Here is a 27,259-nt window from a genome sequence, read left to right on the forward strand (position 1 = left end):
CAAAGTCTCCGTCCTGCGCATAAAAAGTCCTGACAGCATGATTCAGAGTGACACACAACGCAAGCAACGTGTCGTCCATTTGCTGCACGTTCATGTCTTTTATAGTCAAAGGAGGTGAGTTCGGTAATCTCATCGGTCTTCCCATCAGAATCTCATGCGGAGATAAGCCAGTTTTTCAATTCGCAGTAGATCTCATAGTCATGAGAGCAATGGGCAGAGCATCTGGCCATTTCAATCCAGTCTGTTCACAAATCTTTGCCAGTTTATTCTTTAGAAATCCATTCTGCCTCTCTACTGCCCCCGCAGATTCTGGATGGTAAGCGCAGTCCAAATGCTGTTTGATTTGCAAAACCCGACACATCTCCTTCACCACTTCGGCTGTGAAATGAGTACCTTGGTCACTGGAGATCCTACAAGGTATTCCAAACCTACAGATGAAATCCTTCATCAACAGTTTAACCACAGTGATGGCATCTGCTTTCCCACAAGGGTAAGCCTCAACCCACTTGGTGAACAAATCTACAATGACTAAAGCAAATTCAAAGCCACAGCATTTTGGTAACTGAATGAAATCCATCTAGATATGAACGAATGGTCTGTATGGAATTGGATGGCCACCTGGGGCCATCTGCACCCCTTGCAGGGCTATGTTCTTGGCAAATGTGACAGGTCCTACAGTACTGTTCTGCAATTGGACTAGACCCCAGGGCAAACCACTGTCTCCCAATTGAAGTACTCATGCCCCCCTTGCTGGAATGCCCAGCCCCATGTGCCAATCATGCAAACCAGGGTGGCAGTGCTTTTGGTGCCACCACATGCCCATCAAGTGATCTCCATAATCTGGATTCATTATCAAATTCACATCCAGCCATTATCCACAAATCTCGTTCTTCAGCACTAACAGCTGTTTGCAAAGTGTTTACATCGTCAAGGGTTGGCGTTGCCACTTGTGTCAATACACATTGTGATACCAAGAGAGCTTCAGTGTTGGCAGCAGCTTTTGCAGCTCCATCTGCCCTTGCATTTCCCCGTGAGACATCATCAGATCCTCCCGTGTGGGCATCACATTTAACCACTGCAATTTGGTGAGGCAGAAGTATCGCCTGCAGTAGATTCGCAATCTATGCTCCATTCCTCACCCACGCACCTGATGATGTTATAAACCCCCTCTCATGCCAGAAGGCTCCGAATTCGTGTACAGCACCAAAGGCAGAGCCGGAGTCAGTGTAAATTGTCACTATTTGGCCTTTGGCTAAGTGGCATGCACGAGTGAGGGTGAACAGTTCTGCTTGCTGCGTGGAGTAGCTCACAGCCAATCTCCCCCTTTCAATTACTTCGTGGTCAGAGCAAATGGCGTAGCCTGTTAATAGAAATCCATCTGGTGCGCGGGATGATGAACCGTCGACTTATAAAATCAATTCAGAATTTTGGATTGGAGTGTCTTTCAAATCAGGACGCGGCAGACACATGTGTCCGATTACCTCCTCACAATCGTGAGGATCTTCATCCAATGCTACTGGCAGCAAGCGAGCAGGCTTCAGCGGTGCGCATCTTCTAATCATAATGTTCGGTGGCACTGTGAGTGAGAGTTCATATGTCGTTGCCCTTGAAGCCGACAAATGTTTTGTTTTGGTTTTTAACAGTACAGCTGTGACTGCGTGCGGCACCATGAGAATCAAAGTGTGTCCTGCGACGAGTGCTTCTGTCGCTTGCACCACGAGCGAAGCGGCTGCGACTGCCTTTAAACAGGATGGGAATCCTTGCGCTACCGGATCCAATTTAGTACTGTAATATGCAACAGGCCGTAATTTATTCCCGTACCTCTGTATCAGCACTGACTGCAAACCCCCGACTCTCATTTGCGTACAAATGGAAAGGTTTGTCATAGTTTGGTATACCCATAGCAAGAGCAGAAGATAGAGCTTCAATGTTACAAAAGCCTCGTTTGCTTCTTGTGTCCATGTCAGTGGATTGGGCGCGTTCGCCAAACCAATTTCCAGCAGGGGGCGCACGAAGGCCGCATAGTCAGGTATCCACTGCCTGCAATAGCCTGTCGTTCGGAGAAAAGACCTCATCTGTTTAGCAGTAGTTGGCTTGGGCAGTTTTAATCTTGCAGCTATATGTTCCGGGGAGATTCGTCTCGTATCTCCCTTCAAAATATGCCCCAAATATTTCACCTCCTCTTGGCAAAGCTGCAATTTGGCTCTCGGTGCTTTGTGTCCCTTTCTGGCTAAAGCTCCCAAAAGTAACAACGTATCTCATTTGCATGCTTCCTTCGACATTGAACAGATAAGCAGGTTGTCTACGTATTGGATCAGTGGGATCCACTGGGAAAAACTACGTCATCTAGGTCTTCTTTCAAGGCTCGGGAAAACAGAGTGGGACTCTCAGTATATCCTTGAGGAAGTATAATCCAAGTATATTGTCTTCCTTTATACGTGAACGCAAAAAGGAATTGTGCTTCAGGGGCTATCGGTATGCTAAAAAAGCTGAACAAAGATCTATGACACTATAATAGGTAGTAGTACTTGGAATGCTTGCTAGAATGGTAGCTGGATTTGGAATGACAGGATATGCCGGAATTACCGTCTCATTCACTGCCCTCAAATCCTGTACGAATCTCCACGTCGACTTCCCAGGTTTTCTTACAGGTAAAATTGGCATATTACATTGGCTGACTGTGGGAATAATTATCCCTTGCTTCAAAAGCGCTTCCACTATGGGAGCAATTCCTGCTTATGCTTCTGGACGCAATAGGTATTGCGGTTTTTGAGGCAGTTTCTTTTCTGGATCTATATTGATCTTGACTGGGTGCATGCCTCTAATTCGCCCTACATCGTTGGCATGTGTTGCCCACAGGCAAGTCGGGACCTGCCCCAGTAATTCAGGTAATTTATGTGACCCATTTATTTCTGATAGATCAGCCATCTTGAACACAGCTTTCACCGTTCCTCGACACTCTGACCAACAATATTCATCTGCTCCAATCTTCCAAATTCCGTTTACTTGGCACGACTCCATCAAAGTCGCTTGTGATGCTTTCTTCAAACAGGTTACCATGTGCTCTATGTCCGTTGTCCGGCAACCTCTTGCAATCGCTAAGGTAACATGCGGTGTAACACTGGACGGTTGGTTCCACAATTTTAATTGTTCCTGCGTTAGATTCACCTCCAGGCCAATACCTTCCTTCCCAATCCACATTGTCCCCAATGTTATGTCAAAAGTCTGGTTTAATTTTGAAAGTGTTTCACTCGCATAGACGTTATCTTTTCTCTTAACGTCGCAATCTGCAATGCAATGCAATCGAGTCTGCACCCTGTTGGTGTCCATGTGATGTTGACCTACCCAGTTGCACACCTCGGTACGATCCTCTTCAAATTGGACACATATTCCTGCAAATAGTTAAATGCTTCACAATCAATCACAGTCCACCGATATACCAGATTCTCTGTACTTTCCTGCAATAAATTCAGCTTCGTAATATGCGATTCGTGAGGTATATCCAAATACACCCCCTCGGGTACATTTCACTGTACAGTTCAGCTTACATAAAGATGCTGTCACACCTTGACGTTTTAGCCAGCAATGGCAACGTATAAAAATGTATGTAAAACGTTGGCGTACGTTGAAGTTTTGAGGTTTTTAAAAAAGTTTTCATCGTATTCATAACGTGTTGGTCGTATGCATAACATATTAGTAACGGGCACATACGTTTCGTTGTCTTAAAGAAAACTTATACCAACGAATGCTTAGCCTGTTCTCGGCGTTCGCAACCTATGCCCAACAATAGTTTAACTTAGGCATAGCGCGCTGCACGTATCGCCGACAAACTCGTGGCGTTCTCTGTTAAAAACCTGCTGCACGCCGATTTAAATCAAAACCGCCTGAAAATTGGAAGTGTCAACATCGCAGTCACACCTTGACGACTTAGTCAGCGTATGCCGGCCTCTGAAAATGTGTCTAAAACGCTGGCACACGTCGAATACGGTATGGGTAAGTTGTGTATACGCTAGGAGCACGCTGAAAACCACTGAAGTACGCTGTCATATTCCATGGTACGTCTAGTACGTCGTGAAATTTCAAGCATGCTGAAAATTTTACGACGTACTCGACGTATGGCTCACATGTTCCGTATACGCTGGCATAAGTTCTCGGCACGCTCTGCGATCGTTGACACACGTCGGACACACGTTACTTGTAACTTACTCATAAGTCGAAACACGTCGAGGTAATGTTTAGCATACCCAAAACTTAATTTTTAACCTATGAGTAGCGTGCTTTGAACCTATGTGTAACGTATCTCAAACGCACATTGTCGTATGTCGACGAATTTGATTGATGTCTTCTGGACGACCACAGAACTTACTGAACGTGTTTCTACCTTACATCTACCGTATAATGGCGATTTGGCAGCGTTTAGGAGAATCAGTACATACAAATGGGCTTCACAAGAGGAACTCGTCAGTGTTCCAGACTCCATGTTGAGTAGATGTCAATGTCAGTAGTATCAGTAGTAGTAGTATTAGGTGAGCGTGTCAGTCGTAGTAGGTCCATGTCAGTAGTAGTAGGTGAGCGTGATGGGGAGGGTGTGGGTGATGATGGATCCTCGTTGCGTCCACGAATAGGAGACTACTTTGCACCATTGTTCGATGTTCTTTTCGGCTAATTCTTTTTTTCTCATTCCCACGATGAACTATTTTTTTGTTTCAGTTTTTAAAGTATTCAAAACGACTTGGACAAATGCATAATATACTAGTAATGAACACAGAACGCTTCGATAACTTGTAGATAAGTTATACCAACGATTGATTAGCGTGTTTAGGCATCCACAACCTATAACCAACGATAGTGTTGCGAATTCGCGCCCGCCGGCGTGCGAGCGGCCACGTAACTCGAATCGCGGCACGTCACCCACCGGACGGACTAACGCCGGGAACTAGTCACGGGTGGGCCTTTCGGCCTCACCACGATCGTGCCAATCGGCCCCCCGCGTGGGATAGGGTTGTTCGCCAAATTCGACCTACCTAAGTACCCACACGGAGGGTAGACCGGGCGATCGCATCTCGCCGCAGGTCGACTCTGGACTCGGGCCACTTTAAGCGACCCGTTCCGTACTATCGGGATAACCGAGCGGTGTTATCGTCAACCTCAACGGTTCCGATTAATTATCGGGCGTATTTAGCCCACTACCAACACTTTACGTGAAGTAAGATGGAGATTCAATTAAAGAAAAGACGAAGCGAAACGGGAAAAACAGTTCAACATAAGGCACATTTATTCCGCGGCACACGGATAGCACACATATACAATTACAACAATTATGCACCAAAAGCAATTGCAAAAGAAACACAATAATGCAGATCTACTACCAACTACGCGAGCACACAGCAACACTTACACAGTTTTACTTTACAGACGGCGCCGACAACACATGTACTCAAAAGCAAAAGAAAAGGGCCACCCTCAACGACAAGGGGGCAGACGTGGTCTGTGGGCGCGAGACCGGGCGGAGCCTACCCGTCTTGTGATGAGCCACAAATGTCGCGGCGGTGCCCCGACTCCGCGCTTCGCGAGTTTCGTTGGCACTGATTGGAATGGGATGGGAACAGGGCCCCCTTTCCGCACTATCTCAGCGCGGGGGGGAAAAAAGGGGGGAATTGTTGATGTTCTGGGGAAAGAGGATAGCTGGCTTGCTTGGGTCCCGCGACGAGCGACTCCACTGCGACCTCGACCGCACTCCCGGCTTCCCCTCTCTGCAGCTCCCTGACAGACTCCGAACCCCGACAGACTGACTCTCCTCCAGACCCGTCTTGACTGCTGCTGCCACACTCCGCCACCGCCACACCTCTCCAACTCGCCCGAGCCCAAAACTGACTGAATTCGCCCCGCGCTCGGCGCTTTATAGTACGGCAGGAGAACCCATATGCAAATTTCCGGATCAGGATGAGCTCGGGGGCGGAGCCACGCTCGCCCATTGGATGGAGGAAAAGTGGGCGTGAACCTCCCCTGATCCTCGAATTTGCATATATCGATTCGACTCCGACGCACCTGGAGGCGGGGCCAAATCGCCCCGTGCTTGCTGATAGGACGGAACAGAAGTGGGCGTGTATCATTCCTGATCCGACTTCTCCTCGGAAAGGCCGCTTTTTGCACCCGCTGCTCGGCGCGCGCCCTGTACGAGTCCAGGACAGCCTGACGCTCGGTGCCCACAAGCGGTGCGGGAATGGCCGCAGAAGGAGAGGTGAAGGTGGTGGAGGGTCTAAAGTGGCGGTTTATGGCCATGGCGACGCTTGGAATGGTGGTGATGCGATGTTTGCGAGAGCGAGTTGTGAAGGTAAAGGTCGTGGCTGTTGGCGTTGTTGTTGTTGTGAAGCGGTGTTGCGGTTGGTGGTTGTTGTGTGATGGAGGTTGAGACGTGGTTGGTTCAAAATAAAGATAGAACAGAAAAACGGCTATCTTAAAGGGTCGCAGCCCGAATGAATCACATTTATTCCCTCTAAACAACAGGTTTGGGCTAACTACACATGTACTTACAGAGATATCTCACCTACGGAACCTGAATGGTGGTTTGCGAATTTCCTCAACCACAACACTACCCCCTCCCCTTTTTACAGACTCGTCCCGAGTCGTCAAATTTTCGTGTGCCATCATGTGTAGTTCTCCCCTAGTACGTTTTACCTTCGCATCCCTGAGTGCGACATTCATGGTATTCGTGTCCCCAAAATAAATAACCTGAGGGCTGAGTAACTAACTAAACAAACCCACTCACACGGACGACTTAAATAAAATTGCCGGCGCTAAGACAGACATGCCGGGGGCACACTCATATGTACAGTACGTCTTAACCTAAACTTACAAATTTTACACTAAACCATGGCCCAGGATCAATGGACTCTGCAAAAAGAAAGCAGTTAGCAGGGAGCCAGGCTGCTCGCATGCAGTCTCTGGCTCAAACAATGCAGGTGACAGGGAACTTGGCCGGCTGCTCACACGCAGTCCAAGGCCTTCCCTTTTGAAATGAACCCAGTGAACCACAACGGTGCATGGGCTGCACAAACGCAGTCTCCGTGCCAGCTCAAGTGGCACACACAATGAGCACAACAGATGGATGGATGGATGAAAGGATGGACGCAAACACGGTGCACGGGCCGCCACTGCAGGCCCGTGTTGTAGCTGCCAACAGGACAGTTCTTGCAGCTTGCAAACTGTTGCTTTCTGATCCTGGCGCACATGGCAATGAACAAGGGGGGGGGGGCAAAGCAAAATTGAACGGGCCTGGTGAACAGGGGCAGTGGGCATGGCATGGCAAAGGTGAGCAGGCAACCACAGCCTGCAGAACAGGGCCGCTGCAGGCAAACACAGCCGGCAGACGAACTGGCCGGCACAGGCCTTGAAGCACAGCAGCTGCAGACGATCCAGCCGGCACAGGCCTTGCAGCAAAACAACAGCTGCCGATGAAGTGGGCCGGCCTTTGCCTTGCAGTGGAGGTTGGTGGAGGGAGTGCGGTGGTGCTGGCCACTCAGAAGGCGGGCTCGGACCTGCCTACTGTCTCCCTCCCACCTATCGCCTTTGCCTGTCACTGTCCATACCCACCCCCTTAATTTGTAACCCCCAATTTAGCCCCAACTAATTTTTTTTGTTGTTGTTGTTTAAATTTTTACTTCCCCACTATAAATCGTCCCCTAACCCCCTTTACTGTCCTTGTTCGGCTAACCTATCGTCTACTAGCCTACTCCCAACCCCTACGTTCCCTTCCCGGAGGGGAATAAGGGAGAGCTAGCGTCCTGTGTCGAGGCCCAACGAAGCCTCAGAATGGCCTCCCCAGAGTTCAGCGATCTATAACACAAAGTGGGTCCAGCGGCCCACAACGAGAGCGAGGGGATGGATGGTGCGTAGGGGTACATCTCCTAATCTACCCTAACCATTTAACTGTTAAACTACCCTGGGGCTTTCAACAAGCGCCTCTCGCTTAAACTATTGGTTCTAAGAACCCAGATTCCCGTCGGCTGTGTTGGTGTCCTCACTATTTCGGGCCTCGCCCCCCAATTTTCTCTCCGTGCCCTCACACGGTCTCATGGCTGGGAAGCGTGGCTCCCCTTGGCAGGCAAGACCCTCTGCCGATTCCCCTACGATGGCACCCCCGGGCACTACACTGCCTCCAAGCCTACCAGCCCCCTAAACACCGGGGAGTGCCCCCCATGGCACCTCCCCTGAAACGCACACGTGGCAGGCTGGCTTCCCGGGCCCCTTTCCGAGGGTCACCCGTGCCCACAACACTGCCCACGCGGCTAATGGCGCCCCGGGCCCCCGCACCAAGCAGACGCACCCGTGCCCACTACGCTATCCCGGCCCCCCATGGGCCCTTGGCCTACTACGGCCGACTAGCCTGGTGCCCGGGGTACCCCCTCAGCGATACTCACCTTTCGCAGCCATGCTCCCAGCCCGTCAACAGGGCTCCTGCACCCCTCCAAATGGGTATCGAGCCTACTTTCCCACCAACAACAAAATGACCTCCATTTTGTAAATTTGACTAACCCCCTAACTTACTTTATACTGACCCCGGGGTCCCTTGGGCGGGAGTCACTCCTCCCCCCAATCACTCATCGCACCATGCATTCCCCATTCGCTCCACTCTCACAGACCCGCTGGCCTCACTCATTCACCAAGCACATGCATCCGCTTCACTCACCAACTCTTCAACACACACACCACTGAACTCTGCCATTCTTCTAACTACCTCCCCTAACTAACTCGTGCTCCCACGTCGTCCCTTAAACTATAGCACGTTCCATTTAACACTACGTAGCTAAGCTACGTCCCCACTACACACTCACAAGTCTGTCACTGTCCTCAAACCTCTATAATAACTTTCCCAACCTAAATCTGACTGCAATCCCTCGAACTAATCAATTTCACGGGCCCCATGAGGACTTACCCCTGCCCCATGGAGCCGGTCTAGCTAAGCTAACCCTTCCCCCGAACTAGTTTCCATCCTGTGCCCTGGCCAAGGGGATCATCCACCCCTTGCCTGGGGAATCCTGTTCACCCGAAAGCGAGGCTTGCTTTGCTTTTTTTTTTTTTCCATCGCGCAGCACCAGCATGGAAACTCACAACCTGCGCACCAGCGCGGCAATTCACAGCCGCGCACCTTTGGCGTGACGTCATGGCAGCCGTTCGCGTCCCTCGTCCCTCTTGGACGGTACCATCCGGCAGGGATTCACCCTCCTGCCGGATTCCAACCACACACGCAGCCATGACGTCACCAGGCGCCTAAAAAAACCACAAGCCTCACGTCTTGAGGGGTTCACCACGCGAACACATGTGCTCTGCCCGTTGGAGCTAAACACACACGCCCGCGTGGAGAACCCGTCCGGTCCAAATTCGTTTACCTGCCTAAACTTTGTCCGTCTGCGGGATCGGCAAATCCACCACTGGCGTTTCCAGACCGGGACTTCACTCCCGCAAGCGAGCACGTGGGGGCCTCGTGCGTTGTACAGCACGGACCTCGAGCTCGCTGCTGGGTGAACCCGGCACGGTTCCCGAAACAGCTACAGCTGCTACCCGGCTTTTGTCTCTCTGTCGCCGTCCCCGTCGCCATTCAACACACGCACACCTGCGTGTTACGACGCTCATACACCATTCCATTACATTCACACCGGGAGACACGGCTGCATGCTCACACATGCCGACCGCCATCTCCCTCACATACCGCTCTCTCGCACACACGGTTTCCCTTGCACTTGGCCGTTCACTCACGCATGCCACCTCCCTCGCACACGTGGCTCCATTCACTCGCGGCGTCTCATCCACACACGGCATGCTGGGAAGCACGCCCTTCGGCACACTTGCCACCACATCACTCACACACGGGGTCATTTCCACACACGGGGACGCACTCACACCTTGCACCACACACACCGGGACAACCACACTGGGGATTCGTGTCCCCACAAGGGTCTCCGGGGCCTCGAAACCCCCCAAGCTCGGCGTGCACCTGTTCGCAGCACTCGTCCCCCTCAACCTCGCAAAGCACGACCGAACTCACCTGGTCGTGACTCGCCTCAAGGGGGCATACTCCCTCCCCTCGTTCCTGGAGGAGGCCAACCAGCTGCTCGCACCAGGTCTCTAACCAGTCCGCCAGCTCCCCCTCATGGTTCTCCACTACGTGTGTGTGTGTGTGTGTGTGTGTGTGTGTGTGTGTGTGTGTGTGTGTGTGTGTGTGTGTGTGTGTGTGTGTGTGTGTGTGTGTGTGTGTGTGTGTGTGTGCGCGTCTCTAACCCCGTCTTCATCGTGTAGTCTCTCCTCTATCGTTCCCATCTCCCGCGTCTCTGCCAACTCTGTCATCTCTTCACCCTTTACCTCCCTTGTCTCAACTATTATTTCCATCTCTTCCCTTGTTATCTCCCTCGTGCACGTCTCCGTCACCCCAATTAGTTTTTCCCTCTCGGTCACCGTCACTCTTCTCGCCCAACACGTCCCCCGAATTATTTTCTCCTTACCCACCTCCACCGCGGACCCGACAGCCATTGCACTCCCTCCCAGCTCGTTCGCTCCCACACGTGGCGTCGCCATTTTGAGCTCCGCTGCCATTGCCTTCATGCCCGCCTGCAGGCTTCGGCCCATGTTCTGCGTCTCACCCCGCAGTTCTTTCATTTCTTCCTTCATTTTGAGTGCGTTTGTTTCCATATTCGTTTTCATTTCGTTCATTTGTTTGTTCATGCCTTTTATTTCGTTTTTCATTTCATTTGTGTTTGTATCCATCTTTTCGTTCATGCCTTTTATTTCGTTTTTAATTTCATTTGTTTTGCTGTTTATGTTCGCATTCATTTGTTGCGCATCCGCATTCATCTTAGCCAGCATGGCGAATAGCTGGGCCATGTCGGGTGCGCTTGGGTGAGCCGTTTCGGCAGTGATCGGGGAAGGGTTTTGGTGGAGAGGGGGAGGGGAGGTGTCATACACCGCGGCCGCCGCCGCACCTATTTCAGGCTCTGGGTTCAGTTGGGCGAGTTCGTCCTGTCCAACCAACATTTCCTGCGTGGGGATTTCATCCCGTGCCATGGATTCTACACATTCTAAATCCATTTCTAATACCCCCGGCTCCCGCTCGCCTTGAGACGCCATCTTATTTCTCGTAAGGGGTTAATTTGAATCGCTCGTAATTTGGAGGGAATCGGGGGTCGCTCCTCTCACCCCTGGACCAATTCCCGTGAATTTAGCTGGAGACAGGAGAGCCCGTTTTCCCGCTCTCCGACACCAGTGCCGCGAGGAGGGGGATGGGTTTGTGTCCCACGACCTGACACCAGTATTGCGAATTCGCGCCCGCCGGTGTGCGAGCGGCCATGTAACTCGAATCGCGGCACGTCGCCCACCGGACGGACAATTCTGTCGTGACCCTCTCGGACTAACGCCAGGAACTAGTCACGGGTGGGCCTTTCGGCCTCACCACGATCGTGCCAATCGTCCCCCCGCGTGGGATAGGATTGTTCGCCAAATTCGACCTCCCTAAGTACCCACACGGAGGGTAGACCGGGCGATCGCACCTCGCCGCAGGTCGACTTCGGACACGGGCCACTTTAAGCAACCCGTTCCGTACTATCGGGATAACCGAGCGGTGTTACCGTCAACCTCGACGGTTCCGATTAATTATTGGGCGTATTTAGCCCACTACCAACCCTTTACGTGAAGTAAGATGGAGATTCAATTAAAGAAAAGATGAAGCAAAACGGGAAAAACAGTTCAACATAAGGCACATTTATTCCGCGGCACACGGATAGCACACATATACAATTACAACAATTCTGCACCAAAAGCAATTGCAAAAGAAACACAATAATGCAGATCTACTACCGACTACGCGAGCACATGGCAACACTTACACAGTTTTACTTTACAGACGGCGCCGAAAACACATATACTCAAAAGCAAAATAAAAGGGCCACCCTCAACGACAAGGGGGCAGACGTGGTCTGTGGGCGCGAGACCGGGCGGAGCCTACCCATCTTGTGATGAGCCGCAAATGTCGCGGCGGTGCCCCGACTCCGCGCTCCGCGGGTTTCGTTGGCACTGATTGGAATGGGGTGGGAACGGGGCCCCCTTTCCGCACTATCTCAGCGCGGGGGGGGTGGGGGAAGGGGGGAATTGTTGATGCTCTGGGGAAAGAGGATAGCTGGCTTGCTTGGGTCCCGCGACGAGCGACTCCACTGCGACCTCGACCGCACTCCCGGCTTCCCCTCTCTGCAGCTCCCCGACAGACTCCGAACCCCGACAGACTGACTCTCCTCCAGACCCGTCTTGACTGCTGCTGCCACACTCCGCCGCCGCCACACCTCTCCAACTCGCCCGAGCCCAAAACTGACTGAATTCGCCCCGCGCTCGGCGCTTTATAGTACGGCAGGAGAACCCATATGCAAATTTCCGGATCAGGATGAGCTCGGGGGCGGAGCCACGCTCGCCCATTGGACGGAGGAAAAGTGGGCGTGAACCTCGAATTTTGCGAAATTTTGCGAATTTCCTCAACCACAAAAATAGTCTAACGTATGCATAGCGTGGCAGCGTATCGTCGACGATTACATGAGGTTTTCTATTCATAGGCTGCAACTTCACTTTTAATAAATGCCTGTCACTCGCCTATTATTTTTGGACGCTGGTGCTCTGCAATTGAAATCGTTTCCATTAAACGAGTTAAATCGCTTCCACTTGACTATTGAAATGATTTACACTGAACGATTTAAATAAATGGCTGTCACTTGCCTCTTGTTTTTGGACGTTGGTGATCGGCAATTGAAATCGTTTTCATTGAACGAGTTAAATCGCTTCCACAACACTGCAGTCACAGCACCAACAGCAGCAGGCTCAGTGCCAGCCTCATGCCAGGCTCAAGCGGATCCCTGTAGAAGGTGTACTGCTTGGTTATCCTTGGACCCACTCTGGCTAGCAGCTCGTAGAACATCACTGTGGGCATTCGCAGGAAGTTGATGAAGGATGCATGGTCCTCATTCCAGTGTTCCACCATGAGCTGGTCATATATGCCGTAATGGGGTCGCCTCCCGATCCATTGTCTGACCCAGTTCCTTCTCCTCCATTCACGTCTTCTTCTCCCGGCTCTATTGGCATGCAACTGGTGCAGTGTCAACTCGATGAGGTCATGTTGATGCTCGAGGACAGGAAGATATTGTCGTCTCAGCCTTGCCATATCCTCCATCTCTCGGAATGACATGGACATGTACTCACCACGAAGTCTAAAAAAAAAGACGGGTTCCTCCTGCGAAGCCCCTTTTTATATACCAATTCCCCAATCGCTGCCAATACGCCATTATACGGTATCTGTAAGTTAGAAACGCGTTCAGTAAGTTCTGTGGTTGTCCTGAAGACGTCAAATACGTCTACATACGTATTTGTGCGTAGGACATGCTTTACAAATAATTCCCAAGCACGTTACTCATACGTTATAAAGAAGTCACGGGTACCCTCAACATTACTTTGACGTGTTTCGACGTATGAGGAACTTTCAAGTAACGTGTTGCGAAGTGTGAACAATGTTCGTGTCGCGTGCTTACAAAACGTTACTCGTAGGTTAGAAATAAGTTTTGGGTATGCTAAACATTACCTCAACGTGTTTCGACTTATGAGTAACTTACAAGTAATGTGTAGTTGACGTGTGCCTACAACTTATGGCCAGCGTAGCAGAACGTGTGAGTCATACGCAGGCATACGTCGTAAAATTTCAAGCATGCAAAAATTTGAGGACAACCCAAAAGTACAACGTTTAAAGCCAGCGTACTATGACGTATGGCAGTGTTTTTCAGCGTGGTCTTAACGTATACAAAACGTACCCATAACGTATTCGACGTGTGCTAGCGTTTTAGACAAATTTTTCATAAATCGGCATACGCTGGCTAAATCTTCAAGGTGTGAGAGCGGCTTAATAGATCTCTTCCCAACAGATTAATTGGCGTATCAGTTGCCATCAAAAATGCATGTTGTGCGGACAGTGGTCCAACCTCTACCCGTAGTTGTTCAGTTAGTGGGATCGCCATGGCAACGCCTGACATTCCCACTACTTTCATGGCCAAGTCAAAATAGGATTTGACCTAGGACAAATTGGAATCGAAATCAAACCTGTGGTAATATCTTATGACAAACATGATAAATAACATATAAAAAATCGAATGCAAAATATTTGGTGGAACATCATTTTTGGGGGGTCCCTAGAAATTGGTAATTAGGGACCTGGTGAAATTAGGTTGCAAAGAATAGTGACCACAAATATGATTACAGCTGGATTTACTTTGCTTCTTATGATACTCTGATAATGTCCCTTTACAGTCTTAATGAATAAGAATGACTGAAACAACAACCTGTGGCTCAGGGAGCCCCAGCCCCCCCCCCCACGGGGGGTTACAACCCCTGATACAGGGTTACCAAGACTAGATTTGGTTCACATTCGTTCAATAATGACTTCAATTACCAAAGAGCTCATAGGGAATCGTATTAACATCCAGAGTTCATCAACTGTGGGGAGATGCCACCCTTAGTCTGAAAAATATTACCAAATTTGGTACTCTTCCACTGTAATGGAATGTTGATGATGACAAAATGCAGTTCACGTCAAATTGTATGTGTCATCCTCTGCATTGTCATCGGAGTTCTCGGTTTTCATATTCTCACAGATGCCTCTGCATTCACTGCAAGCCGGTGTGCATTCCAGATCAAGTCCTCTGCATCCACAACGTTTTCTGCACCGTCTTGCATTTGCATCTTATGACCTCTAACAGTGCTTTGGGTGCCACATCCAAATCTGTCATTAGAGGAAGCATCTTCCCTTCAATAACTTTCCAGCCCCAGTCCTCTGCCTGCAAGTTCATGCCCTTCCACTCCTGCACTTGGTGATAGACACAGAAACTGTGGTACTTCATTGCTCCTGAACTTGGTGCCAATACCTTTGGGTGCACCACCTACTAGTTCTTGGAATCTGTGGTATCTTAGCAAATCTAGACTGTCATTGGACTTTGTCTTGTATAAACAAAGCATAGCTTTCTGTCCTGCCTGAATTATCTCCTTCTTACTGGATGCAGAATTATTAAAAACCACAGCCTGCTCTTGAAAGCATTCACTGTTCTGTAGCAGGTTTAAAGCCACACCCTTCCCAAAACCAAACGCTCGTGAAGTAGTGTCACATCCGAGAATACCATGCACAAATAGAATATTCTCACAGATAGTCTCGCCAAGGTGCTCACGTACACATCTGATGTTCAGAAATTTTTCAGTCTGTCCCTGTTTTGGCTCAGGTCTCCAGAAGACATCATGGCCCAAGTTCTTTGCATGGTAGCTGAGGAGTACCAGAAGATCTGTGTAATTTCCAACGAGAATCACCTCACGCTGAGCAGCAACTTGTATTGCTGTCTGCACGATAAGCAAGTCAGCATCGCCTCTGGCGTGATGAACTTCACAACCTGCTGTTTCTAGGGAGTTGCTCAAAAGTGAAGAAATCGCTGCTTATTTGCATTATTTGATCGAAATTCTTCTTTTTTGAATTGGAGGGTCATCTGGGGTTGAAAGTGCACTGTTCGTCCTTGGCGCTTTCCAATTCGTCTCTGATGAGTGCCATCTTTGGTCGATGGCTCGCTAGTGTAGCCATCAAAGACAACAACTGCCTCTCTATAATGCTTCCTCACATAGGTCATGTATCTGTCCAAAATTGACTGAAAGGCTTTTCCGATTTGCCATGGGATCCTGTGAAGTAAAGCACCACCATCAAGAACATACTGGCAGTTCAGAGGTACAGAATGTTGCTCCCCCTGTGGTAGGGTAGCCCAAATAGCTTTCGCCAAGAGATGTTTTGTTTGCTTTCAAGAGCACATATTTAGTCTAAAACAAATCAGGTGGAAATGAGTATAGATCAGATTGAAAGGCATACTTTAGATTTTCAGCCTGTGTTCCTGCAATTACCAGTCTCTGAAAGAGCAGTTGTGGATCAATGTTTACTTTTTCTCCATTTATTCTAATTGTAGACCGACTCAGGAGTGATCACTTGATTTTTAACCTCCGCCATCAAAAATGGACGGAGGTTACTGTTTTCACCCCTGTCTGTTTGTTTATTACTTATGAAATCTAAAGATTTCGTAAGTATATTGATGACTTCCATCATCTGTTTGTGTGTTTGTGTGTGTGTTTGTTTGTCGGCAGGATAACTCGAGAATGGAAGAAGCTACCAATGTCAAATTACACCACGTGATTCAGGAGGGTGATGGCTAGTGCTGATTAGATTTTGGTCAAAATCGGTCAAAGGTCAAGGTCACAGTGAGGTCAAACATTCGATTTTTGATGCTTTGTGCAGAATCATCGTGGAAACTTCTGCTTTGCGTCGCTACCTTCTCTCGAGACAGCTTTTATTAGACAAGGTCAGAGGTCAAGTTGATGATTTCGTAAGTACCAGTCTATGACTGCTTGTTTGTTACTTATGAAATCTAAAGATTTCGTAAGTATATTGATGACTTCCGTCCTCTGTTTATGTGTTTGTTTGTGTGTGTGTGTTTGTGTGTTTATGTGTTTGTTTGTAGGCACAATAACTCGAGAACAGAAGAAGCTACCAATGTCAAATTACACCACGTGATTCAGGAGGGTGATGGCTCGCGCTGATTAGATTTTGGTCAAAATCGGTCAAAGGTCAAGGTCACAGTGAGGTCAAACATAATTCCGTAAATTAATGTGGAGAAATGGAGTATTTTTGCTTCGGTCGATGTTACGAGTTCGTTTTAACTTCGATTTTAATTTTGTCTTCAGTTTTTGCGATCGCTTAGGATGCTTAACACTCGGTTGTCGAAATCCTGGTAAAAAACGGATGTTTTGGAGACGTTTTAAGATTGTATAAAAAATATTTCACTCGCCACGTCACGGCTCGTCACGTGGTGCACCTCACTCGAGCAGACGCGTCGTTGAGTCACGTAAAGGTTTTGCATGTGCGCGCTGACGGTGTTTTCGATAAAGATGGTGTTTAAAAGTCATTTTTTTTATCCCAATAAAGGTTATCGTCGCATGCCTGACTCGCTAAGCCGTCAGATTATATAAAGATTGTTGGTGGATGGCCGAATATTACGGTTTTGTGACTTTGATAAAATGATATTAAATAATTTCGTGGAGAAATGGAGATTTTTGCTTCGGTCGTCGTTACGATTTTTGATGGTTTGGTACAGAATCATCGTAGAAACTTCTGGTTTGCGTCGCCACCTTCTCTAGAGACAGCTTTTATTAGACAAGGTCAGAGGTCAAGTTGACGATTTCGTAAGTACCAGTCTATGACTGCTTGTTTGTTTGTTTGTGAACAGTATTACGGAAAAACTCCTCGACGGATTTCGACGAAACTTGGTGGGGGGATTAGGTATGGTCCAAGGATCATGCCATTAGATTTTGGACTAGGTCCAAAGTCCAATATGGTAGCTATGGTGGCCATTTTGAAAAAATATTTGAATTTTTGTTCTTGCATTTCTACATGTTTTAAGTGATTTCCAACCCCCCGCCCCCCCAAAAAAAAATTGTTAGAGAAAAACCCAGAAATTTTTGCAACTTTTTTTTCAAAAAAATTTCGCTTTTATTTTTTTTGGCATTTCTACATGTTATAAGTGATTTCCATCAAAAAGCATGCCAGAATTATAATTGCGGCAGATTTTGGAACTTCAGGTGGATATACCCACGTAAAATCAATTTCTGTCTCAAGGAATCGAGTTATGATGAATGAATTGAGTATGTAAAAGTTAAAAGTAAAAGGGAAAGTTGCAAACTATAACTCTGTGAGCACTGTTGACGTCAAATTGAATGAATAGGATATCAGGTTCACTTGAGTGACCTAGCAGTATAGGCAGCGGAGGTTTTACACTCTACCGAGTGCTCCCCCTCTAGTTTCTCCTGAAGAGGTATTGCTGAACATGTTGCCCCTCCATTTCATTCAGAATTTTCTGCCAAACTTGCTCTGCTTGTTCCACATTGACATCATCCCTGGTTGCTACACTGGTTACAATATTGTGCAATGTGGGGCTGTCTTCAAATGGATTTCTTTCAGCTGGGATGGAAATGAGTTTATTTGTATCATCCATATCTCTCATTTGCCGAGCTTTTAACAAGTCCTTGTGTTGCTCACTCGTTGAATAGGTGACTGAGGTTAGTTGCTGCATGGCATTGTTCACCTCGGCACAAACAGGTCTGGACAGGCATCATACCAGTCGTTGTGTTTCAGTCATGCCCCGTCCTCTTGTCAAACCACCAGTTGTTTTAAGGCTTCTCATTAGAACCTGTTCTATCACAAGATCAGGTGACAGCCCTGCCCAAAAGCGATCCGATCTTCGTACGACGTGAAAGCCATCCATAAACTTTGAATACACGAATGGGTTACTGTCCTGCAGCTTTGTCATTTTCTGAAGGTACAGGTACACTGACTTGGTATACAAGTTGTGCCCTGAGGCAGCAAAGTAGGGAAGCATGTCTTAGAGAATCTGTAGATGCAGCTTCCAATCATACGTGCATTCTGATCGTAGGAAGTCCCGTACTATGTCTATACATTTCATATACATACACCAAAGTTTCCCAGTTCTGTGTTCAATTGCATTCAATGCACTTGAGACCTTTTCTCTGATAATTCACAAAATGCTTGATAATTCTATCTTTAGTCCAGTCATCAGGAACCACTTAAGATTAATTAATACTCCCTCGTTCTGAATTAAAAGAAGAAGAAAGAGCAGCCGAAAGAAGAAGAAGATTAAGAAGAAGTTCTGAATTAAAACAATGCACCTTTCAGCATGGTCTGCTGGATGTTTTGCATGCAATTTATTTGGAGTTAATGATTACATCTAGTCTGAACTCTTGCGTCAAGATATTCTTTATCTTAAATTTTACTTACCTTTCATCTTATTCATTCATTCTTATTTAAAAATAGGCAAAATATGCTGATTTAGTGAAATTGAAAAGGCATGTTTCTTCAAGTTGAAAGGTGCTGCCATCTATTGATAGATATTAGCAGGGAGTACTCAATAATTCTGAAACCCTGAACTCTCAGAAAACACCAAGAAACAAATCATAATGAGAGCCAGGTCTTATAGAAACAAACCAGAGACGAAAATAGCTGTATTAACTTGCTATCTTTAGCTTCCGAGATGTGAGGATTTAGCATTGAAATGATGTAATAAATCATTACTATTTTCATATTTTAGCACTAATAATCATTGGTACCACCAGCAAATGTGCATTGACAATAAACAGGCTGAAATAAAGGATTTGGTTTTTGATCAAACTACAGAATTATAAACCTGTTTACCTTTGGAGAGCTGAATTGACATTTGGGGGTGGGGGCCCCCTGGGAATAAGATAAGGAACGCACTAAACTGTTCAGTCATGTGTTTATTTGAAAGATTTGGTTCAAAAACATGGGTAAACACACCAATAATTGTGGATGTAGCTTAATTATTCACAAAGTTATCGTAATTTCTTCATTTTAGCCCGTGCGACAGTTGCTAATGGATTACAATTTTCAATCATTAAATACAATATGTTCCACCAAAAATATTTTATTAGATTTTTAGTATGTCATGCAGCAGACCTTTTCTCAACAAATAAAAGTGGTTTCATTTCTATTCCAATTAGTCCTAGGTTACACCCCTTTTGGGCTTGATTGCCTGACCCATCACTCCTTCTCGCAATAAAGGTGCATCCGGGAAGTCACTTTTTCTGAGAGCAGACGTCGTCGCTCCTGTGTCAACTCAGAAAGGAATCACTCGGCCTTCAATTTTCAAAGTCAATTTTGGTTCGTCACATGGTTTTGAAGTCAGAAAGGGTAATTCAGACGGTCTCTTCTGTTCTTTATCATAAAGCGAATGGGTTTTCGGGTTGAAATGAACTTTGAGGCGGAGGGGGATGAAATGAGGGCTGCGGTGGAGGAAGTGAAAATGAGGGCGGAGGAGGAAATTCAGTGTGAGGTGGAGGGGGTTGAAATGAGCCAGCTTGCTCAAGCTATGTTCCCCATCCGTCCTGCTGATGGAAATATGCACCTCCAATCGCTCCATCTCTGTTTAGTTGTACCCCTCGCCTCTCTCCTACCGGTCCGTTCGTACCATAAGTCTGACCATTCCTGCTGTTCCGGCACCACTTGGCCCAATGACCTGTTTGCCCACACGCACGACAGACCTCTCTGCGCAGGTCTCTGTATTGTGGTCGGCCACGGTTAGAGCTTGGCCATCTGTATTGTGCATTATATCTCGCATTTCTCCCACCGGTCCATTCACCTTGCCCGTTAACCTAAGCCAGCATTAATCTAGCCTCATCTATTTCTTCATGACGCCGTTCGATCAATGAGTTACAATGGGTTACATATGGTATCAAATCCTCTAATTCTTTAGTTTTCCAGCCAATACACACTCGCTTAATCTCGTTCTGCAATTTGGCTCCCAAACCGCTAATGAACACATGAGTGAATGGGACCCCTTCCTCTTCTTTTAATCCAGAGTGACGCTGATACACATTCCGTAACCGTTCTAGGTAATCCAGTGGGTCTTCGGCAGAGCGCTGTCTGCACGCCTGTATTTTCCCCCAATCTGTTTTGAGTGGTACAACCTCTGTCACTGACTCAATGAGTTTGTTAGTATGTTCTTTGAGCTCATCTGTGTCTTCGGGCACTTCACTTGGCCATTCTGCTTTCAGTTTCAGTTGTCGGAGTAACCCCTCCGGCACAATTAGCTTCAGAAAGATATTCATATCCATACAAGTTGGCCTATGGCATTCTATGACCACACGCAATTCTCGCTGGAATTTTTTTGGATCCTCTCTCATCTTCGGCATCTCATTGGCAATGGTTCTTAATTCGCAACCCCATGGTCGATATATCGCTTGCACATCCCTAACCCCCGGGTCATCTCGCAATGGAAACGCACTTATCAGTGCCTCATCTGCTTCTTCCTTTGCGGTCTCCGACGTTACCTTTTTTTGATTGAGTCTGCACTCCAACCTTGTCAGCAAGAGGAAGTTTCTCTCTGCATTGTGTTTCAGCTTCCTTTGTCTCCGATTTGATTACACCTCTGGCTCCTCGTCGAGCCTCTTCTTGTCCTGTGGCATCATCTCCCTCTGCACCCGCTTCTTCATCCTCGAGCGGCTGCGCCATCGGAGCGATGCTTTCTGGCCACGTATCTGACTCCTCTTCTTCATCCTCAAATCTGGCAGGCTTAGCTCGTTGCCTCCTCTTTTTATTCTCAAGTCTTACTGGCATCTGCTTAGTTAATTGGTCGAGCTGACCCTTCAGGTTTAACCACCGCGTATTTTTGACCCTCTCACGACATTCCTCCATCCAATCCATGTATACGCTCCAGTGTACATGCTCTGAGGCCTTCTTGTCCTTACTTTTCTCCTCCAGCACTTTTCTCAAATGATTTAAACAATCACGATCAAATGTACCATTCTCAGGAAAAGGCAATCTACTTTTCAAAGTCCAAATGCACCAATTTGCTACGTCTCTCACAGAATCAGGCCCATATTTGTCAAACATATATCTCGTGCATGTACCCCTTCGTGGCCTGGGACAGGTTGCTTCGGTACACACTATCTCATCATTTTTTCCACCTGTATTACCCATCTTTCAAACCGTTAACAGGTTAACCAATCACAACTACTATATAGTATACACTTCAATGCTCAAAGATACAATAATGCTCTCGTACTTATCATTTGGACTACATAAATTCAATCCACACGCAATTCTCTGACATGTACTCTCTGTTCGAAATGCGTTACCCGTTAAGACAGGCCCACCGTCCAGGAACGCTCTCTGTTTACCTTCCCTCAAGCACTTGCCGTTCCAGACCTCAGGGAATCAGCACATCCGAGTCACGGCACCAACTGATGTGGAATTTCAATTTATTTTAACTACTTTTTCTGTTAACCGTTTGACCGACTCGATTGTAAAATCCTGTTTCTCCAATCTGCAGACACCAATTTAATCACTGTCCACAAAAAGAGTACTTTCCTTCAGAGAACAATTTTATTTTAACTTGTGAGTTCAAACACTCAGATGTCAGCATCCACCAGTTTATTCCACCCTCGCACACCACAATGAACTTCTCACTCATATATATATATATATATATATATATATATATATATATATATATATATATATATATATATATATATATATATATATATATATATATATATACATACATTGGGAGAGTGGAGAGGGTTTTGATAGCATATAGGACAAAACACAGAAATGGACAGCATATAACAGAATTAATATCAAAGGTACCGTGTTATCAGAAAGGTCACCTTGGACTTGGAGGGAATTAAACAAACGTCCAGAAGTGTGCAAAGGAATACAGGATAAGACAGTCGGTCATAGGTTTAACAATTTAATAAATGATTATGAAGAGGCAGAGAGAGTACATAACTTTAACCCAGTCAGACAGACAGCAAAGGTCTCTTTTCTAGAAGACGAATATTCCCCAACTGGGTTTAGCCCCCACCTGGACGGATGGCCAAACACTTCTCCCTTGGAGGCTTACAGCTGAGACTCTCAGAGATTAATGTGTGTGTAGGAAAGAAATGGCGGTGAAGGACGAAGACACACGGGTTGTACTCGACCCACAACAGATACATGGACACAAGCAAATTAAATTACATTAAATGGATAATTTAATGACAGTAATCAAATATGTACAATGACAATACTTCAGATTATAATAATGAAAAAAAAAACGTGAGGTAAACTAAATCTAAATCTAATTGAGGCGCCTCCACGCAAACTTGAATGCAGACAAGGGAACAGAATAATAAAAGAAAAATCCCTCCTTTATTGTGGCACTTGGCTATGTGCCCAGAGATGGGCTCCTCCAAGCTTGAAGGTCACCAAAACCGCTTCATCACTGTGTGGGAAAAACGCACTCAAAATGGCGCCCAGTCACTCTCTGGGCGGGAAGACATACAGGAGACGGGACTCGACGTCAAGGCTCAGAAACCACCTCACGGCTTCCTCGTTGTTCACGCTGGCCGATGCAGCTGCTCTCTTTGGTGACATACACGAGGCTTCAAGGTCGGTCTCTCACGATCAGCCAAGAGTCGATGGCTAGCGTCTTGTTCCACAACGTGAGCCCATTCACCTCAGCATGAATACGAAAATTGTGCCATCTTCTTCGTGCGTCGAAGGAAAGCCAGCCGTAATGCCCTGCTCTTTTGACCGCCGATCCTGCCTCTCTTGCTTCGGTCCCACTTCGAGCCAAGGTCTCCAACTGTGTGACTCTTCTGCTGCCCTTTTCACCTCCTCCCTGCATTCACTTCTTGCTATGAGCTGCTTCCCTGTCCTCTGACTAAAGTCGCCCCTCTTGCTTCTTCCTCTTCCTCTCACTAACTTCACGCCCATCAATCATCAGTCTCAGGGGCGTGACTTTGCCCGCCGTCACTCTTGGAAGCGGGGCTTCTTGCCCACTTGGTCATGTTCGAAAAACGTAATTCTTCCATTGCTTGTTTGTAATACAAAAAACATCTGGAAAAGTCACAGGGGGGCAATTACATACTGGGGGTACTTATCCTTAATCCCCATCTAATTAACACTGTACCACCCCCCCCCCCCCTGTGTGGTGATATGTAACACTTAAGCTCACAGTCTCCCTTCTTAATTATATCGAGATGTCTCCTCCACATCCATGGGACAAACAACTCCATACAATCCTATCTTTCCGATGAAATTCCTCCATCTACCCCCACAAACATAACAATATGTATGTATGTTTCATTTTTAAGAAACCACCAACAATGCTAAACTCTATTATACCAATTTTGAACGACCAAGAAAAACAGAATTGGCCTGAGGTTAAGTGTGGTCTTTCGTCGTCGTTTCAAACTGGTGGAATACATCCCAGCACTAACTGTTGCCTGGCTGTGCCTTTTCTACCAAACAATGGACAGTCCCAACCATATTAATCCAATGTCAAATATACATATAACAATGAAACTGGATTTGCCTTGCCTAACAGTGCATTCTGCGTGTGGTCCAGGTGACATGGCAGCCGTGCCAGGCTCGGGAGGTGAAGGGCAAGTGCCGGTAGGAGAAAGGCAACCGCCCGGGTCTTCCCTTGAAGGAGGCGCTTGTGCAGATGCTTGCTCCACGAGTCATGCACACGAGACAATCTACTTGTGTAACTTCCGTGTCTCTGTGGATGGGGAATGGCTCTGCCTTCGCGAGCTCAATGACATTTCCTTGTTGCCCGAGTGTGCGTTTCGGATCAAACTGTCTGCAGATAATGGAGTATATGCACTTTACCCACTTCAGCCATTATGCGATAAGAGCCATTTACAGTGGCAGGTTTAACCCTCATCCATGTGCCACAATTGTACACATGCCCCTACCCGTATGTTTAACGTCAAATGCAAATGAAGTTTCAACAATAACAACAATGTTTGGACAATTGAACTGATTGTACAGAAAAGTATGTTGAATAATGACTCCGATACTTATTGTTTTCTCTCTGTCTTTCTAGGTCCATCACCTCATCTGGAATCAGTGAGGAGACCAGGTCTTTGTACCAATGATCCTGAATACACAATGCTTTGTATAATTGTTAGAATTGCTGTTTGGATATTTTGAGGAGTTTGAACAGTTTGAAAAAAAAAGATTGTGGGGGGGGGGAGAGGGGTGATTGGGTGGTTGTGGGAGGGGGGTGGTGGTGTCTGCATATTTCCACATTACTTGGATTATTAAAGAGCATGCAGACAGCCTCTGTGTCTGAGTGTCTCTGTACCTGTATTTCCATAGAAGGCGTCTCTAACGGAGCTTCACCTTCCCGGTTCCGTTACTGTGAAGGTACGAAGTTTTGTGATGATCGCAGTAATTGTACTTTCCATGTTTTTTCTTGGTTACTGACTTTTGATGATGTCAGCCAGTTAAAGAGAGAGAAAAAAATTGTACAATGCAAATATCAGCACTTTTACGAGATTGTGTACATCAAATGGAGAGAACGGTTGCCTAAGTTTACCGGCTTTGCTCATTTCTCATCTCCCCGTCATCTGTCCTGCATGTTCGACAGAACCACTTGATCCTATTGCTCAGGAACGAGTTAAACTTATGAACCTTGCCAAGCTGAGCATCAAGGTAATTATGGTCACTAAAGAGTCTGATACCGATTGTCTGTGTGCATCAGAAGTAATGAATATTCCAGAGTTTTTTGATTGTTTGAAACAAAGGTTTATTGTTCTAAGAGAGTTTATCTTTATACCTGCAGGTGCTTATTGAAAAGGCACTGAATTTGGGGCGCAGCCTGGAGTCAGACTTCCCCCCTCTACAACACTTTTTTGTTATTTTGGAACATTGTTTGAAACATGGTCTTAAAGGTAAGTGCATTTTGGTTTCACTGTTTAAGTCAAACGCATCTTGGGTTCTCAAATGTGCAATGATCTCTGTGTGCTCATGTGTTGTAACAGTTCGCAAGTCCTTCCTGGGGCAGAGCAAGACATTTTGGGGGCCCCTAGAGCTCGTGGAAAAGCTTTGTCCGGAATCGAGTGAAATTGCTGCCAGTGTGCGGGACCTTCCAGGCCTCAAGTGTGTCCTCACAGGGACGACGCACTGTGGCACATTATATGATGAACTCTTAGCATTGCTATCTTGCGTACATTTCAATACCCACCATGCATCTAGCATTAAAAGGTGACTTAATGTAGTCTTTTGCCTTGCCTCGTTGAGGTGAACTGCACAATCTGTCGGACTAGGAAAACCTCAATAGACCATGAGCCAGACCCAGTAATTTTTGGCCACTAGTACTATCCGAGGGGAATAATGCTCATCATAATTTTTGGCAGGGTATACATCTCGAGTCAGAAACTATGTGATAGCATTGCATTGGTGGTAGCCTTTGGTGTGTTATTAGCCGTTTCGTAACCCCATCCCAAAATAACCTTTTCTTAAACCGGCGTAAGACAGAAGAAGACATTCTATTTAAAACTAATGGTTCTCTCTTATTATAGGCTATATCTTCTTGAAAATTGGTAGGCACGTAGCTCATGTTATTTGCTTTTCAAAACAGTTGTTGAAACTAGCCCAGCATTTAGTGCTTTCAATTACAGGCACTGATAGTCCAGTGCTGATACATTGCAGAACATATCCATCTTTGAGTCAGACGATGGAGAAAGTTTAGATGAGGATATTGAAGAACTGGATAATGATTGTGATTTTTAAGTTCATCTTGAACATTTTATATCACTTTAAATCAGTGCATATGATCAGACATGTTCCGAGAAACTATAAAAGATCCGTCTTTGGTTCATTAGACAATATGTTTATCAGCAACACATTGGGCCTAGGTAATGGCCTTGTTAGTGTAGAACACCACATTTGTGTTTCTATTCTGTAATTTTATGCCCTAGAACAGAAGATTGTGTTTCATTTTCACCTTTGAATCATTCATCAGTTTGCACATGATTAACCATATTGCTACTGTCTTTTTGGTTTATATTGTGTAATATGGGTGTTTGATACCTTCATATGTGCATTATTGAGTATGTAAATCCCTGAAATTCTGTATTTTTTGAGAAATTACAGGGAAAAAACATTAACCTTGTTCATGAACATGCTATCATTTACCTTTGTTTGATTCTTGGAAAGTATCCTTCAACAACAACAGCGAAAATATCATGACATTGACCAAACTACATAAATCCGTCCAAATTAGGTATTTTTTCATTTGGGGAGGGGGGGGGGTGGGGTAACATTGTCTGCGATCCTGATCTTAATATACAACATACAAAAAAGAAATTTAGATTTTTGGTTTTCTTAATACATTTGCTAAACACCCACGTAATTATATTGTTCCAGAACTTTTATTTACTTTCCACAGTAAATGATAGACAAATACTTTTCTCAAGGTGGTATGATTTATCACACAAGAAATACACTGATATATGTGTCACCAATGACATACCTTTCAACCGAGGCATGTTTAGCACTTTTTGTTGAGAAGCAAATGTTCCTCGCAAAAGGTGAAACAAATTTCAAGGTTAATGTTTGATTGATTTAAAAAATGTTGTTAAGTTGAAGTCGGATGTCTTACCTTGTACTGACCATTTTGCACAAAAGCTTATTTAAGGGTAGGCATATAAACAGGGTGATAACACAAAAAGAGCTACCACCAATGCAATGCTATCACATATTTTCAAACTCTAGGGTTGTATACCTTGCCAACATCACGATAAGAATTATTCCCCCCTGATGGTACCGACCAATCCTACTGGCTCATAGACT

General features: G+C 46.4%; 1 protein-coding gene across 6 annotated transcripts in view; it reads left to right on the plus strand.

Annotated features, from left to right (window-relative positions):
* Positions 1-27,259, plus strand: part of LOC147020927 (protein RUFY3-like) — a 77,092-nt gene that overhangs the window by 15,623 nt on the left and 34,210 nt on the right. For 2 of the 6 annotated variants that reach the window (XM_085890600.1, XM_085890603.1), the window contains exons 2-7: positions 24,024-24,239; positions 24,507-24,542; positions 24,782-24,829; positions 25,053-25,117; positions 25,248-25,356; positions 25,447-25,564. In XM_085890600.1, the coding sequence (XP_085746726.1) occupies positions 24,024-24,239; positions 24,507-24,542; positions 24,782-24,829; positions 25,053-25,117; positions 25,248-25,356; positions 25,447-25,564 (592 nt within the window). Of the gene's footprint in view, positions 1-16,350; positions 16,425-24,023; positions 24,240-24,506; positions 24,543-24,781; positions 24,830-25,052; positions 25,118-25,247; positions 25,357-25,446; positions 25,565-27,259 lie in introns of those variants that run through there. The other 4 variants (XM_085890602.1, XM_085890601.1, XM_085890604.1 and 1 more) reach the window with 4 other exon arrangements.

This window comes from Eptatretus burgeri, chromosome 8 (assembly GCF_056783735.1).
Source record: "Eptatretus burgeri isolate ZD-2024b chromosome 8, Ebu_testis_v1, whole genome shotgun sequence".
In the NCBI taxonomy this organism is placed as follows: domain Eukaryota; kingdom Metazoa; phylum Chordata; class Myxini; order Myxiniformes; family Myxinidae; genus Eptatretus; species Eptatretus burgeri.